General features: G+C 44.3%; 1 protein-coding gene across 4 annotated transcripts; it reads left to right on the forward strand.

Annotated features, from left to right (window-relative positions):
* The first annotated feature begins 10 nt into the window (after window positions 1–10).
* On the forward strand, window positions 11–12,961 carry dus4l (dihydrouridine synthase 4-like (S. cerevisiae)). Of its 4 annotated transcripts, XM_055652999.1 has the most exons (8): window positions 11–164; window positions 223–281; window positions 735–930; window positions 1,051–1,172; window positions 5,360–5,477; window positions 7,917–8,039; window positions 10,646–10,872; window positions 11,882–12,961. In XM_055652999.1, the coding sequence occupies exons 3-8, from the start codon at window positions 821–823 to the stop codon at window positions 12,127–12,129; spliced, it is 948 nt and encodes a 315-aa protein (XP_055508974.1). In that variant the 5' UTR covers window positions 11–164; window positions 223–281; window positions 735–820; the 3' UTR covers window positions 12,130–12,961. The 4 variants fall into 4 exon arrangements, with proteins under 4 accessions (XP_055508974.1, XP_055508972.1, XP_055508971.1 ...); XM_055652997.1 differs by having other exon boundaries at window positions 11–281; XM_055652996.1 differs by having other exon boundaries at window positions 223–930.
* The last annotated feature ends 1,592 nt before the right edge of the window (window positions 12,962–14,553 follow it).

Consider the following 14,553-nt stretch of genomic DNA (forward strand, 5'->3'; position numbering starts at 1 on the left):
GGGTCAGAGGGTAAAGCGAGGCCGTTGGTCCCTTAGGTTAGCGCGAGAAGCTCTGCAGGTGCTTCCAATCATATCGTAGACGCCGTTAGCACCTTTGGGTGCTGCACCGCCAGTCGCTATCTTTCATCTCTGGTCCTTCAGGTGAAGGGGGAGAAACCCCGCAGGTGCTGCACCGCTTCCTCACACCGTTGGTTCCTCAGGTGAAGGGGAGAAGCCCCGCAGGTGCTGCACCGCTTCCTCACACCGTTGGTTCCTCAAGTGAAGGGGGAGAAGCCCCGCAGGTACTGCACCGCCGGCCACTTTTCACCCACATACACACGACCCATCGTCTGAAGAAGGGTCCCGACCTGAAACATCACCCGTTTCTTCTCTCCAAATGCTGCCCGTCTCACTGAGTTACTCCCGCATTTTGTGCCCAACCTCGGTGTAAACCAGCATCTGCTGTTTCTTCCTACACATTTTGTCGGCTCCTCAAGGTATACCTACTTTGAAGAAAATTTCCTCCTCTGACGAGAGTTCTGCAACATCCTCTCTGGCTGCCCCACATCTGTGTTGATCTGTCGTTTTTACAACCTACCCTTCCATATCAACCTACCCTTCCCAGTCTCCCTTTTTCCTGACTCTCAATCTGAAAAAGGGTCTTGACTCGAAACGTCACCGATTCCTTCTCCAGAAAGGCTGCCTGACCTGCTGATTTCCTCCAACATTTTGTGTTTATCTTCGGTGTAAATCAGCATCTGCAGTTCCCTCCTACACGACCATTCCGGCCGCTTTACTCGGCTCCAAGCTGCTTTCGCGCGGCGCAGGACACAGAGCATCCATGAACGGGGAACAATTACCCACCCGATCATGGCAACGAAGATGCCTCGTTGAGTTATTCCAGCCTGGTCAAGTTGTGAAGATTTGTGCTCCCATGGTACGATATTCGAAGTGAGTGATGGATGTTCGCCTGTAACCTGTAGTGACAGAAGGATTAATGATTGCAGTTTTGGTAATATTATGTATTTAAGAACATTTCACCACCCCCCCCCCCCCCCCCCCCCCCCCTAGGCTGGCATTTCGTTCTCTCGTCAGAAGGTACGACTGTGACCTGTGTTTTACACCAATGATCATTGCTTCTGCCTTCTTGAAGTCCGGCAAGGCGAGGGACAGCGAATTCACAACAAATTTTGGTATGAATATTTATGAATTCCATCAGTGTTCCGACAAGTTCATTCCTGGTCATAAGATCATAAATGATAGGAGTAGAATTGGGCCCATCAAGTCTACTCCGCCATTCAATCATGGCTGATCTATCTTTCCTTGCTCACCCCATTCTCCTGCCTTCTCCCCACAACAGAGGTTATCTGTTTTGGACACCTGTAACTGGTGTCCAAAATAAGAAAATGATAAACTTATTTGGTGACTATAGTTTTTTTTAATTGATTCGTTTATCACAGTTAATGGTCTCGGGTAATCCTAAAGTGTCTTACAGACAGCAAAGCCAAGCTTAACTACCCTTATGATGTGGGAATCAAGACACCAAATGTACATACAAAGCACATAAACTATGCAATTTGATTAGATCAATGTTTTAGTGATGGTGATGGGAATACTGCTTTTATGTAAATAACAGGATCCATAGCAGGGCTCTCGCTTAACCTTTTTTCCCTGGTGCCAGCCGGGCAACCTTGGCAGCTTTTTAGGTGGCCAAATGACAGTTTAGGTGGTCATTTAAGATGGCTTGCATGACGCGTGCAATAACGTGCTTGGACGAAGTGCGTAGTTACCAGTCGGAATTATGCTCAATGAAGCATTCACATATTATTTCTGCTTCAAATAAAGTCACAAACTAAACATATTCACCAATCAAGACATGATATATACCACAATGACATACAGCAAAATTATAATACAGTATCTCAACTCTTTTTACACATTGCAATTATTTCTTTCCACTTCCAACCAAAAATGTGGTTGGATTATTCAGCGTATGATCAACTTATGCCAATAAATCCTGGACCATGATAACATATGCTTAACCATGCACACTACAGATTGATGCAAGCATGGTTTCTGTGAAGGACCGAAAATGATCATGACATAGCCATAGCATGGGTCGTTATTGCTATTGGCACAGAAACACTCTCGCTCTCTCGCTTCCCACATAATTTATCCACAACAAAATATACACAACAAGGAATTTTCAAAAACATTTTATGATAATAGCTGTTAAAACTGACTATAGCCATCTGACAGGTTAAACATGACATTAACTAACAAGATATGGACAAAGGACATAAATGCAGCAAATGTTCTTTTGGTAATATATTTAAAGGTGTCAAATACGCCACATTACCGGGCATTCAGATTAGATGTATGTGTTGTGGACAGCAATGAAGATACCCAGTTTGTAAGCACCAAATTTAACAAAAATTGTTGATAAATGCTTTTTCAGTGAAGAACATTGTTTACAGAGTACTATGTTTACACGTTCTGTTGTGCTGCTGCAAGTAAGGATTTCATTGTTCTAACTGGGACATGAGAGAATAAAACACTCTTGACTTGCGTCGCTAATGTGTGGGATAGAACTAGTGTACGGGTGATCAGTGGGCCTAAGGGCCTGTTTCCACGCTGTATCTTTAAATAAAACTAAAAACACTAAAACCATAGGAAATCTAAAGAAGGGTCTCGACCCGAAACATCACCCAATTTCCTCTATCCAGAGATGCTGGATGGAGCTCCCCCGCACAATTAAAGCATGGAATAGTCATCACCCTACCATAGTTACCCAACCAAACGCAACTAAATTTAAGATAGCTGTTTTGTTTTTCCCAAGAACCCTCATCACCTCTTGCCATAGTTGTCTATAACCAAACGCAACTAAATTTAGAATATAACCAGGAAACCAAGAAGCAAGAGATACTGCATCCAGGGAGTGATTCTGCGTTGGTTTTCATACCGGCGAGGCGGCACCCTAGAATAGGTGCCCTACGCGACCATTTGCCATGGCAGTGCGCATGATGTGCTGGCCGTGGTTTGTGCGCTCTCCCAAACGCATGCAGAACCCTAGACAATTTGAGAGATAGAGAGGAGGCCCCGCTCAGAGTTAAACGATAGAGCTTTTCTTATGTCCATTGGCACCCGTCCAACCGTTAATTTCGAGCCCTGCAGAGTATAAAGCTAATTAAAGTTTTAAAAGTGAATTACTGTGTATCAGATAGGACAATTAAAAGCCTTGGGACTTGCTTTTCGGATGCAGCACAACAGAAAATGTAAACAGAATACAGAACAGGAGATAAAAGTTCAGTGTGTCTAATAGGCTGTTATTTATCGGAGTTTGGAGTTTGGTGGTGGTGGGTCCATTACAGTTTAAATTCAATTTGGAATATTTTTGGAGGACCAAGAAACCAAGAAGCAAGAGATACTGCAGCTCCAGGGAGTGATTCTGCGTTGGTTTTCAGCGGTACCGGCGAGGCGGCCAGACCTCCCACAATGCAAAGGGAGGGAGAAAGTGCCCTACGCCGACCATTTGCCATGGCAGTGCGCATGATGTGCTGGCCGTGGTTGTGCGCATCTGCAGGAGGTGGATGTGCAGGCCTTGGCAGTGCGCATGTGTAAGCCGGCCAGCCGTGCCGGCGGATGAGGAGCGAGCGGAGAGAGGAGACCTGGCGGCCCAGACACGGATACAAATGGCGGGCGGAGAGTGAGAGATAGAGAGGAGGCCCCGCTCAGAGTTAAACGATAGGTGTCCTGGGTGCTTGCCAAGCCGGGCAAAATGGCATGGCTCTTATGTTGCCCGACGGGATTTTAGGTCGTCATTGGCACCCGGGCAACCGTTAATTTTGAGCCCTGCAGAGTATAAAGCTAATTAAAGTTTTTAAAGTGAATTACTTTGTAAAATAGAACTAAACTTGATACTGTACACTGCTGGTGAATGGTGAGCAAGGCTCCCCTAAAATTGCTGCGTTTGTACCATTTTGGCTGTATTTCGGGAACATACATACATACAAGATGAGACTTTTAGTTACCGCATTTCCCAGCAATGAAGTTGCGCCCCCATTTTGAGGAGAGGGAGGCCGGGACGGAACAGCCACCTTTTGCCCAGTAGCTACCCGCCAACCACCACCTCCACCGGTTGCGCCTGTGTCCTGGCTGGCTGGTGGGAGGGCCAGCAGAAGGTGCTGAGGTGGCGGCCGGTTCCGGCGGCCCCTCGCAACCACCCGAGCTACTTCCCTCCCCGGCCGAAATGTGTTGGCTCTGCTTCAGATCGCCGCGGCAGCTGTGAGTGAGTGAGTTGCTGGCATGATCTCTGACCCCCTCCTTCTCAACGCTCTGCCTACCCCGCAACTTTACCCCTGGGGGCCCAGCCAAGTTTACTACTTTGTGCAGCCCAGGCCAAGCTGACCCGGGCTACACTCCCCACATGCTGTGGCAAGGAACTCTTCTTCCCCCCCCCCCCCCCCCCCCCCCCCCCCCCCCCCCCCCCCCCCAGCGGCGCTGTCGTTTTACAGCTGCTTCACACAGTTCCAGGGTCGAAGGCGTCGCAGGTTCCACAGAGCAGTCGCTACGAGAGTGGCATTGCTTGGCCTAACCTTCGGCCTCCGAGACGCAAGTCCATTTTTGGGCCTTATTTTAGAGTAAAAAATAGCCGGAAATATGGTATATAAAATATAGATAATATAGATAGATAAGGAATAATACAATAATCCCGACAGCAAATGGACACCATTGTCTCTTAAGAACACAATTCATGCGGATGGGTTGCTTCTTTTGAAACGTGCAATGATACTCAACAATTAAACAATGTAACATACACCTTTGGTATTTTTAGCTCTCAGTAACAATAATACATTTCTTGCCATTGAATAGACTGTTTTGAGAATCCTGTGGAAAAAATAACTTTGCTATTGAGAATTTGAATTTGGTATTTGATATCATCTCAGTCTGATAGAACCTTGGTGTTTATTAAATTGGCTGTATTCTAGGTGGAAGTTTGTAGGAAGGAACTACATATGCTGGTTTAAACCAAAGAAAGACACAAAAAGCTGGAGGAACAGGTGACGTTTTGAGTAACCAAATAATTCCCTCGTTTCCAATCAAAATCTCATCTTAAACACATTGGCCTGCACAAAACAAATATTCCCCAATTCATTGCTCGCTTTACAGCCAATTCATGTTATGTAAAGGAGCATTTTAGCCCATTTCGACCCAAAACATAACCTATTCCTTTTCTCCAGAGATGCTGCCTGACCCGCTGAGTTACTCCAGCATTTTGTGTCTGTCTCTAGGTGGAAGTTGCATGAACTAGAACAAGAGAAAGAAGAAGCAACATAGACTTGAACTGTACTGCAGCAAATCTTGCATTCTATTTTTTCAGGTGATCGGCCACTGGTTGTGCAGTTTGCTGCTAATTGTTCACAAGATTTGGCTGATGCTGCTCGCATAGTTTCCCCATTTGTAGATGGTGTAGACTTGAACTGTGGTTGTCCACAAAGGTAGGTTAAACTTATGGGTAACAATGTTGTTGTATTTTGTTCAGGTTTGAGAAATAACGTGACAAATTAGAGAATAATATAGGTAATTGTAAGGTTAATTGTTTTGGAAGAAATACGGTTCATAAGGTTAGAGCCTTAAATTAAATTAGACTCATAAGGTTCAAAGAAGCATCTTGCTGCTCCTATTTTGTATATATCCGTGAATCAACTTATTTCTGTGATTAACCAACTCGTAGGGAAGTCCATTGTTCCCTGCATATGGAAACTAGAACTACAGATAGTATTTCAGATATAGGGGGGTTACACGTAAGGTCATCGGGTCAAAGGGCGTGACGCACGGAGCAGCTCAATCCGTGTGGTGGACATGGCAGCTTCCGGCATACACTGTTGACACACGGTACGCGTACCTTATCAGTTAAAAAACGCCAAAATTGTCATTTTTTTGTGCTATAAGCATTTGTGGATGCTGTCATTGAAAGCGGGAAGGTTTGCTCTGAACCCGAGCACCAAGGTTTGAGTGACCGAAGGAGCACATCCCTCGGGACAGCCCCCACTCTCCCGCATGGGTCAGCGCTGTTCGGCCACGGCTGCCCTCCACCCCGTCTCCCTCTGTGGACCGCGCTGTCACGGGGCTGTGGGTCTCCAGCGCCCACACACGGGGCCGGAGCGGGGCTGAAGTCGGAGCGGGGTCGGAGTGGGTCCGGGGTGGAGCACTCCATGCAACGTCAGCTGCAGCAGAGTTGGGGACGGTCTGCTCCCTCCACCCACCCAGAGTCACTCACTGCATCAGCATCAGCACCCCGACCTCTTCATCTCTCCCCCCCTCCGACCCCCTCTTCCCCCCCGACCCCTTCCCTCCCACCCCTGGCCACGGGGATAGATGGCCTGGGGTCTGCGGGTGTGCAACCAGTCCGGATGCTGGGATAGAAGAAGGGCCCGCTGTGCTGGCAGCCATAGTAAATGCTTACCTGCAGTTCACTGCGTGTACTCCAGTTGGCGTTGCATGGCAAAAGTACGGGTCACGGGTCGTGACCTCGACTGTGTGCAACCTCCCTATAGCATCAAATCTCCTGTCTTTTTTAGGGTCAGCCATCGCATACACCAACATTTTTGCTACCTCCAACGGGATCCCGTCACTAGTCACAACTTCCAAACTCCACCCCTTTCCGTTTTCCGCAGAGACCATTCCCTCCACAACTCCCTGGTTAACTCATCTCAAACCACCCCCTCCTCAGGTACTTTCCCCGGCAACGGCTGGAGATGCAACCCCTGTCCCTATACCTCCTCCCCTGAGTCCGTCCAAGGACCCAAAAAGTCCTTTCAAGTGAGGCAAAGGTTCACTTGCACCTCCTCAAACCTCATCTACTGCATCTGTTGTTCCAGGTGGGGACTCCTAGATATCGATGAGACCAAGCGCAGGCTCAGCGATTGTTTCACTGAACACCTCCTTTCAGTCTGTCTAAACCTACATGATCTCCTGGTTGCTATACACTTTAACTCCCCCTCCCCATACTGGCATTTCTGTCCTGGGCCTCCTCCACTGGCAGAGTGAGGCCAAACGCAAATTGGCGGAACAGCACCTCGTATTTCGCTTGGGCAGCTTTCAACTGAGCGGTGTGAATAATCAAATAACCCTTGCTTTCCCTCTCTCTCCACCCCTCCCCCATCCTAGTTCTCTGACCAGTCTGACCGTCCTCCTGATCAAATTTTATCTTTATATGCCCCGTTGTCTTCCCCAGATAACAATGATCTATTCTGCATTTTCTTTGGTATTCGTCCCCTTTGATATCTCGTTTTCGCATCTTACCCTTTCATATACCTGTGTCTCCCCGTCCCCCTGACTCAATCTGAAGAAGGGTCTCAACCTGAAACGTCGCCCATTCCTTCTATTCAGAGATGCTGCCTGTCCCGCTGAATTATTCCAGCATTTTGTCTCTCTATTCCGTGTAAACCAGCATCTGCAGTTCCTTCCTACGCATATGAGATAATTAACTTTGATTTTGTGGAAACATTCACAGGCCGTACGGCCTACTTTCCCTATTCATTATATTCTTTCTTTTATCAGCAGTTGATAACAATTTCATGTTTTTTATGCAGTACAAACATCTAAAATGTACTGGAAACACGTGGAACTGCAGATGCTGAAACCTGGCGTACAATACAAAATGCTGGAATATAGCAATGAATCAGGCAGCATGCTGGGACTGAAGAATGGTCCCAATCCAAAACAACGCCTATCCATGGCCTCCAGTGATACTGCCTGAACCACTGAGTTACTCCAGCACTTTGTGTTCTAGCAAGGATGTACTGCTTTGTTTAGATGTTTGTCAATTACATTTTTTTTTAAATCCAATTTGTCATCCATTTATACAGACTTGTAAATTATTTAGATTACTGATTTATCAATATGCATTCTTATGTGTTTCATTATTCTTTCAGGTGGGCAATGGCAGAAGGATATGGTGCTTGCTTAATTAACAAACCAGAACTGGTTCAGGATATGGTGCGTCTTGTTAAAAATCAAGTGGAATGTCCTCAGTTTTCGGTCTCCATTAAGATAAGGTAGCCTTATAAACACAACTAAAAATTAAGTTTCAAATTACATAATTATTTTACAAGCTCTTACTCAGTTTATGAAAGGAATGCATTCCTAGAAAATATTTCACTGGGAGAATTTCATAATTGGAATAGATTACAAAATGGCCTGTGGATATTTTTGTACTATATATTTCTATGTACAGATACTGCATGAATAGTTGAAGTGAAAAAACGCTTTTAATTATAGAAAAGTACCCCAAAGGATCAATGGCATTGTAATGCAAATTCATAAATTAAATGCTTCTATATTGAGGAAGATTATACTTGGAACACTTTTTGTAAATCAAATGACGGTGGAGTAAAGTACATCAAATCATTCATTGTGAGATTTTCATTCAATACTTTTACAGTAAGCCCTCATTTTAATGGACCTGTTTATAAGGGATTTTGGTTATAGCAGAAGGACCTAACTACAGCTGCTGGCGTCACCCCCAGCTCACGCCGTCTCCCCTGTCATTTCCAGGCTGGACTGCCAATGCCACCTCTTGTTTGTGGTGCCTCCCCAGCCACGCCTGCCATTACTGCTGACGCTTAAGGGCCTGTCCCACTATATGAGTTTACCCAAGAGCTCTCCCGAGTTTAAAAAAAAAAATCAAACTCATTGTAAGTACGCAGCGGGTACGTCGGAGCTCGGGACGTCTCTTAGCGGCTCATAATGCTAACGGCAGGTACTTGGGAAACGCGGTAAGCTCGTGAAGGTTTTTCAACAGTGTGAAAAATGTCCACGAGAGCCTGAGTACCTATGAATGGCTATTACCGTAATTCTCCCAGTTCGAATCGAGAAACTTGGGAGAACTCTTGAATTACCTCGTACAGTGGGACAGGCCCTTTACCTGTGCTCTGGCCACCTGTGGGCCGTGGCCAATGACATTGCCAATCCTCGCCTCTCCCCTGTCAACTCATCTGGATTCCAAGCCCAGTTCCTGACTGAGAGAAGAAGAGTCTCAACCCGAAATGTCACCTATCCACGTTCTCCAGTGATGCTGCCTGACCTGCTCAGTTACTTCAGCACTTTGTGTCTTTTTGTGTATTTACCAGCAACTGCAGTTGTTTGTTCGTACTGCTTATACAATGAAGATTCTTTACTTGATTATAAGCAAACAATCGGCAATAAAGGACACCATTCCGACTCCATGGTCTGTTACAATGAGGGTTTACTGTATTAGTAAACAATATGACAATAGTTTAGTTACAGTAATATTTCTCTCGCATGTGGTAACAGAAGTTTGTCAAATAGATCTATTATTTTGGCACTGCCAAGGAACACAGTTCATTCATCTTATACACATTAAGAAAATGCTCTTTGCTAAATTATCAAATTTTCATTCACAGCCACTGGCACGGGAGTGCAATGGTAAGCCAGAGAATGCTGTGCAACACCCTGAAATATTACCTTGATTACCAATTACCTTCCAATCATTATTCCTTATCTCAGTTGTTATTTGCAGTGTTAATTATTTGCAATTTTGTAATTCCACTCTATCCAGGCCTTTCATTATTCGGTAGTTTCCTCCCTCATTCTTTAAACTCTAACGAGTACAGGCCCACACACTGTTCTTCCTTCTACTGTGTGACTATTGTTTAACCTAATGAATATCACTGCTAATCACTGCTTTTTCCAAGTATTGTTGAACGCAGCAGAGTGCTGAATCATCAACTGAAGGAGGACATTAGGTGGAAATCAGAAGGAAGTTTCATTGTCTGTGTTAGGCTTGATGCCATGAGACTTCATGTGGTCTGGAACTACTCCAACCTGCCAATAAGCCATTGTGTTGCTCTCACTGATGAGTTTATCCTACCACTGGAACAGAGTGTACTAAGGAATTGTTATAAGGGAAGTATGGTATACTACCTGTAAGTTTGGTTTCTGTGAGGATAAGAAGGTCAGGCAGTTATTTGACTAGTCTGTAGTACAACTCTCCCAATTTAGGCATCTGATCCCAAAAGGGTGTGAGAAGCAGTTTGCCAGATTGATCAGACTGGAATTTATTTTGCTGGGCATGCATTGTGCCTAACTCTGTGCCATGTGGTCAGCATAAAGGTTAAGCACTGACAGAGTTGCTATTATATGTCAGAGGTTATTTAAGAGCAGCCCTCTGAAAGTCACCTAGCCTAAAGATTTATTTCTCAGGACTGTTGACATATTTAGAAATGTATTCTAACTAATGCAAGAAGCTCACAATGAAAACAGATAATAAATAGACTAAAGTGTAATGGGCTGGTAATCTCTGATGCAAGAAGTTTTCCACCCTCTTCAAATTGATTAATGTTTTTCCAGATGTTTACATGCAATGTCGAGCATTAACGTCAACTTAACGTCCCCCTGTTATTTTATTGAAGAGTTTATCAAAATTTACCTTGTCTATATACATTGAAAAACTGATGTGCAAGCAGAGATTCCTCGGCAAAGTCTGATTTATTTTAGTTTTATTTGTGTTTTTGAGCACTTTGTTGAAATAATATTTTACTACAGGTATAAATTATAGTTCTGATATTTTATCTGATAGAATATTACGTTTTATTGTAGGTTAATTTCACCTGTAATATTCTCTATTCTGATGGCATTACAGATTACACAAAGACCTAACGAGAACTGTAGATCTGTGCCGAAAGGTTGAGGCAGCTGGAATTTCTTGGATTACTGTTCATGGCAGGGAAACGGAAGAACGACATCAACAGATCCACTATGATGCAATCAAGATTATTAAAGAAAATTTAACTATACCTGTAGTAGCAAATGGAGATGTCCGGAGCAGTAAAGATGTGGATCTTGTACATCAGCTTACGGGGATTGATGGTAAGGAACCTTGTTAACAAAGTTGAATCTTTGATGTGGACAAATTGGCTCTTGCACCCATATTTGACCTGGTACAGGATTTGTGATTTTATTGATTTAATTGTAGGGTACAAGGAAGAAGGGAAAGAAGGATTCATAGAATCATGAGATGTTTACAGCAACCTAGATATGGCCAATGTGGATATAAGCGAGTTTGGTATTCCGAAAAAAACAAGGAATCATTGGATTTGTCAAAGGTCACTCGCTATAAAGAAAAAGCAAACAAAGTGCTGGCTGGAGAAACTGTGTATAAATTCTTATCTTTATTCATGATTTATGTGTAAAGAGCTGGGTGTAATTCCACTTCATTCACAACCTCGAGGAGGAGCGAGGGCCCCCGGCCTCCCCTGCGTCACAGCGCCAGCCTAGGCTCGGCCCCCTCTCGACTGGGCCGCACAGCGGGGCGGCCTTCAGCCCCGACCTGGAGTAGGAGCTGGCCCAGACTCTGGGCTTGGGGCTGGGCAAGGGAGGAGGAGGACGTTGCTGCTGCTGCCAGCACCAACACCACTGGCAGCTCCAGCGGGCGCCTGGCCTGCCCATGGTCAGCAGGAGCCTGTCCGCAGACTCTCTCCAACCAGGATGACTCCAGCAGCAGCGGCTCCGAGTCGCCCGTCTTTGAGCATTGAGTATAATGCCAAGAAAAATTGTACACTATAGAATAAATTTAGTTTTTGATGAATTCATTAATGTCTATAGATTACATTACATTCCAGTACTGCATTTGTTGAGCATTGGTTTCTTTTTGTGAATCCTGAATTTTTGCTTGTACTGAAAGCTTCTCTGGAGAAAAGGAAAATTGATCAAATAGTGATTTTTTTTTTTAACCACAACATTTTTTTTCATCGGTTAACAATATTTATGGACAAAACTATTGTACCCTTTCTAAGAAGGTTATTGTGACCTCATTAGTTTATTTGAATTTGTGTTTGAGCTTTATTACTAACGTTAAATTATTTACATTTTATTACAGGTGTAATGGCTGCACGGGGTCTTTTGGCAAACCCTGCTATGTTTTCAGGATATGAGGAAACCCCTTGGCAATGTGTTCAGGACTGGATTGATATTGCTTTGGAGCACGGAACCACATTCACTTGTTTTCATCACCATTTGATGTACATGTTGGAAAGAATAACTTCAAGGCAAGAGAAGAAAATCTTCAATGTGCTTTCAAGTACATCAGCCGTTTTAGACTACCTTGGTGAGAATTATGGTTTATGACCATGTAAATATTAATTTTTAATACATTTGACAAAAGGTGGATTTTAAGAAGAAATTGAAGGATATACGTGAAATTCCAGACTTGGCTTTTGACCCTATGCAAAATTCTGGCCTATATCAGAGGTCACTGTCCCAAAACATGGAATTACAAGTCCTTGGAACGCAAAATACCATGAATCCCTGGATATGCAGGGAATGGAGGGACATGGATTATGTGCAGGCAGATGAGAGTTGGGCTTGACATCATTGTTTGACATAAACATTGTGGGCTGAAGAGTCTATTTCTGTGCAGTACTGTTCTATGCTACTTGAATATAAATAGTCTGCTATTTCAATGGTTTTCACTTCAACATTCTTGCATGGAGTTGAGGACTTTATCCTTTCATGTAATTTTTTTCTGCCAAATGTTAAACTTTTCTTTGATGATACGTAAAGTGATGAATATGGTGTAATTTCATTTAGTGAAATGTATTGTCCAATGTTTCTTACAAATAGATTTAATATTTCAGTGAGACAAAGTTCAATGTAAATCATCAACATATTGCACAAATATTCAGTTATTTTTAAATAAAATACATTTTGTATTCAAAACATAAAGTGCTGGAGTAACTCCAGGGCATCAAGCAGCAAGATGGTGTACATTGCAGCCACTGAGTGCTGTAAGTGGAGTAAATGAATGTTTATGGTGTGTCACTGTTGAAACCATGGATATTCTAAGATTTTTTTTTTAATTTATTTCTGTCCATTACATGATCATTTGCCCCTGTGTAGCTCTCCATATGGTAGCTGTTTTGATATTCTATTCACAAATATACTTCTAACTTGCCCTGCTCATCAGTTATGTGATTCTTTCAACTAATTGTAGATGCTGAGGCAATTTGCCTATATATAATCTGTATGTCTAGAATCTTGTCTTGCCACTTGATGTGAAGTATTTTGTGCTGAGCGGTCATGTTGGAGGGGTTACGCTGACTGGCATACTGTCCATGACTTGCAAGCATAGACTGGGGTGAGTACAACAACAGCATGATACATGCTAGGCTTGTTCTTTAGGCTGATTCCTCTTCGTTCACATGCTTTACATCATCTTCCAAAAGCTTTTACCATCCTGTTGATCTTCTTATCAAGTCCACATCACGAGATTAGAAATTGTTCAGCCAGAGCTGAACACACATCTCGGCATCTGCATTCAATGGCTTCTTGTGCTTATCTTGTTGATGACCATCAAGAATATGAGCAAATCTTGAGAGAGTGCTGGCAAGCTATGTGAACTTTTCTACCATGGAAAACCTCTAACCTTTCACAGCAATGTTTGGTTCTGTATATGGGGTGTTTGGCACAGGTTGATGACTTTTATTGTCTTTTCTTTCTTGCAATTGTGAGCCCAATGTTGCCACATGCACTGGCAAATGTGTCCAAGCTTTCCTGTATATCAGCTCTCAGCTTGCAGCTTGCAATGAGTGCAGTCACTGATAAACAAATCCTTCAAGGTGATTTCTCCTACTTGGTTTTGGCTGAGAGTTAAAAAGTGCACTGCCAGTCCTATGTCTATGGATTATTCCATCCTGTTTATTAGGGGAAGCCAAACATCAATGCCATGTTACCAATATAGAAAATTTCCCTTTGTTATTTTGTGAATCACTCAGACTTTAGGAAAAACCGTGGCATCTCCTACATCCATTTAATAAGAAGGTGGAGGGGCGGTTGGGAGAAGTGGGTGTGAACTGGGGTGTTGGGGCTGGCCACAGGAAACAGAGGGAGGAGGAGAATAGAAAAACGTAGAAATAAATGAGGGTAGGGTGTTGCCTAAAACTGGATAATTCCATGTTCATACCATTAGGTTGTAGCCACATTTCTTGATTTGATTTGATTCAATTTATTGTCATTGCACTTTTCAGTGCAATGAAATGGTTTAGCCTGCAGTCATAACATAGAATAAATAACAAACACTCAACACAGTTTAAGTCCCAAAGTCATTGTATCTTCCCTCCTTGCTCTCCCTCTGCGCTGAGGCAATCCAAGCCTCCGATGTTGTGACCCCGCCGGGTGATGGTAGGTAAGTCCCGCGGCTGAATCCGTGCTCCGCAAACGGGCCGGTTCAAACTCCGTGGCCCGGGGCGGTCGAAGCTGCCGTCCTCCAGTCCAGCAGACGCAGCTGTAGTTGCGGGAGCTCCGGAAAACAGAACTCGAGCTCCCGATGTTGTCGTCCACTGGCCCACGGCCGAGGCTCCAAAGTCGGGTCGGAAGTTGGGTCGCACCGCAACCACAGCCCCGAAGTCGGCCAGTCTCGCGTTGGTAAGTCCTGGCTCTGCCTCCGCAGCCTTGAGGTCGGTCGCAGTTGGAGGCCGCCAGCTCCACGATAGGCCTCAGCGCAGACGGACACGGAGACGGGGGGATACGGTAGGAAAGGTCGCATCCCCCCCC

This window comes from Leucoraja erinacea, chromosome 22 (assembly GCF_028641065.1).
Source record: "Leucoraja erinacea ecotype New England chromosome 22, Leri_hhj_1, whole genome shotgun sequence".
NCBI lineage: Eukaryota > Metazoa > Chordata > Chondrichthyes > Rajiformes > Rajidae > Leucoraja > Leucoraja erinaceus.

Coding starts and splice junctions, on each gene's coding strand:
- dus4l (XM_055652997.1), top strand. CDS start 821: ATGAACGGGGAACAATTACCCACCCGATCATGGCAACGAAGATGCCTC. Junction 5,478..7,916: donor AACTGTGGTTGTCCACAAAG/GTAGGTTAAACT, acceptor TTATTCTTTCAG/GTGGGCAATGGCAGAAGGAT. Junction 10,873..11,881: donor TCAGCTTACGGGGATTGATG/GTAAGGAACCTT, acceptor ATTTTATTACAG/GTGTAATGGCTGCACGGGGT.